The sequence below is a fragment of the Trichechus manatus genome, unplaced genomic scaffold, assembly GCF_000243295.1.
Source record: "Trichechus manatus latirostris isolate Lorelei unplaced genomic scaffold, TriManLat1.0 scaffold00157, whole genome shotgun sequence".
NCBI lineage: Eukaryota > Metazoa > Chordata > Mammalia > Sirenia > Trichechidae > Trichechus > Trichechus manatus.
In genome coordinates, this window is record NW_004444093.1 from 4412628 (window position 1) to 4413982 (window position 1355).

Here is a 1355-nt window from a genome sequence, read left to right on the forward strand (position 1 = left end):
AAAAAAGACCAGATTTACTGGCCTGAAAGAGACTGGAGAAACCCTGGGAGTATGGCCCCGGACACCCTTCTAGCTCAGTCGTGAAGTCACTCCCGAGGTTCGCCATTCAGCCTGGGACTGGACAGCCCCATAAAACAAAATTGGACTAATGAAGCACAGAAGTCCAGGGATAAGGACTAGAAGGCATAAGGGGACAGGAAAGCTAGTGATAGGGAACTCAAGGTTGAGTAAGGACAGTGTTGACATGTAGTAGGGTTCTTAACCATTGTCATAGGGCAATATGTGTACTAACTGTTTAATGAGAAACTATTTTGTTCTGTAAACCTTCGTCTAAAGTGAGAATAGCAGCACAACTGGAAGAACGTAATCGATGTAACTCAATTGTACATGTAGAAATTTTTGAAATGGTGTATCTTTGGCTATGTATCTTTTCACCAAAAAAAAAAAAAAGGGTCCTCCAAGGCCGATAAGGGAGTGTATTGACATGTCATGGGGTTGTTAACCAATGTCATAAAACAATATATGTACTGACTGTTTAATGAGAAAATATTTGTTCTGTAAACCTTCACCTAAAGTACAATAAGTTTATCACTTATCTTTTTATTTTGTGTATTGAATTTTATGCCGTACAAAATTTTCGTATTTATATATAATCAAATTTATCTATACTTTATCTATATTTAACCTTTAGAAATGTTTGTGGTCACTTTTTGCAGTAATAAGTACTACATTGGCAAGGAACAGCCAGGGTCAGTTGAAAAAGGGTTCTATTTCCCATGTTTTGTGATAATGTGTTTATCTTTTCTTGTCTCAGGAAGAACCTTGGGAGTGTTTCAAGAAGGCTTATGATGTATTCTGTGGTTTGCAGAAGAAAGCCCCTAAGCTGACCAAAGAGGAGGAAGAAGCCCTGAAGAAGAAGCTGACAGACACGTCTGAGAAGCCCTTATGGAGGACTATCGTGAACATCAATGCCATCCTCCTCCTGGCAGTGGTGGTCTTCGTCCATGGCTACTTTGCCTGAACTCTTGACTGAGCTGCTCAAATATTAATTAAGCAAAGCATAATTTTATTGATTTTCACTTTTATAGATTTTGTGAAGCATAAGAGAGAGTTTGTAATTTTATCTAATGAGATGACTATAGACCTGGTTGTTTGCTTTTATTTTTCCTTTGTGCCAATAAAAAAAGAGTGTTATTGCTGTTGTTGTCAGGTGCCATCGTATCAGTTCTGACTCATAGTGATCCTATGTACAACAGAATGAACACTTCCTGGTCCTGCAGTGATTATTTAGAAAGCCAAGGAAGTGACCCTATATGTGTATAAACTAGGAATATTAGGTCCAAATTCTTTTTTTT

General features: G+C 37.9%; 1 protein-coding gene across 1 annotated transcript in view; it reads left to right on the plus strand.

Moving 5' to 3' along the window:
- LOC101352660 (solute carrier family 5 member 4-like) overlaps window positions 1-1021 on the plus strand; it is a 59502-nt gene extending 58481 nt beyond the window's left edge. The window contains 1 exon segment of the mRNA XM_012558332.1: window positions 815-1021. Coding sequence (XP_012413786.1) covers window positions 815-1021 — 207 coding nt within the window.
- Window positions 1022-1355: the final 334 nt, after the last annotated feature.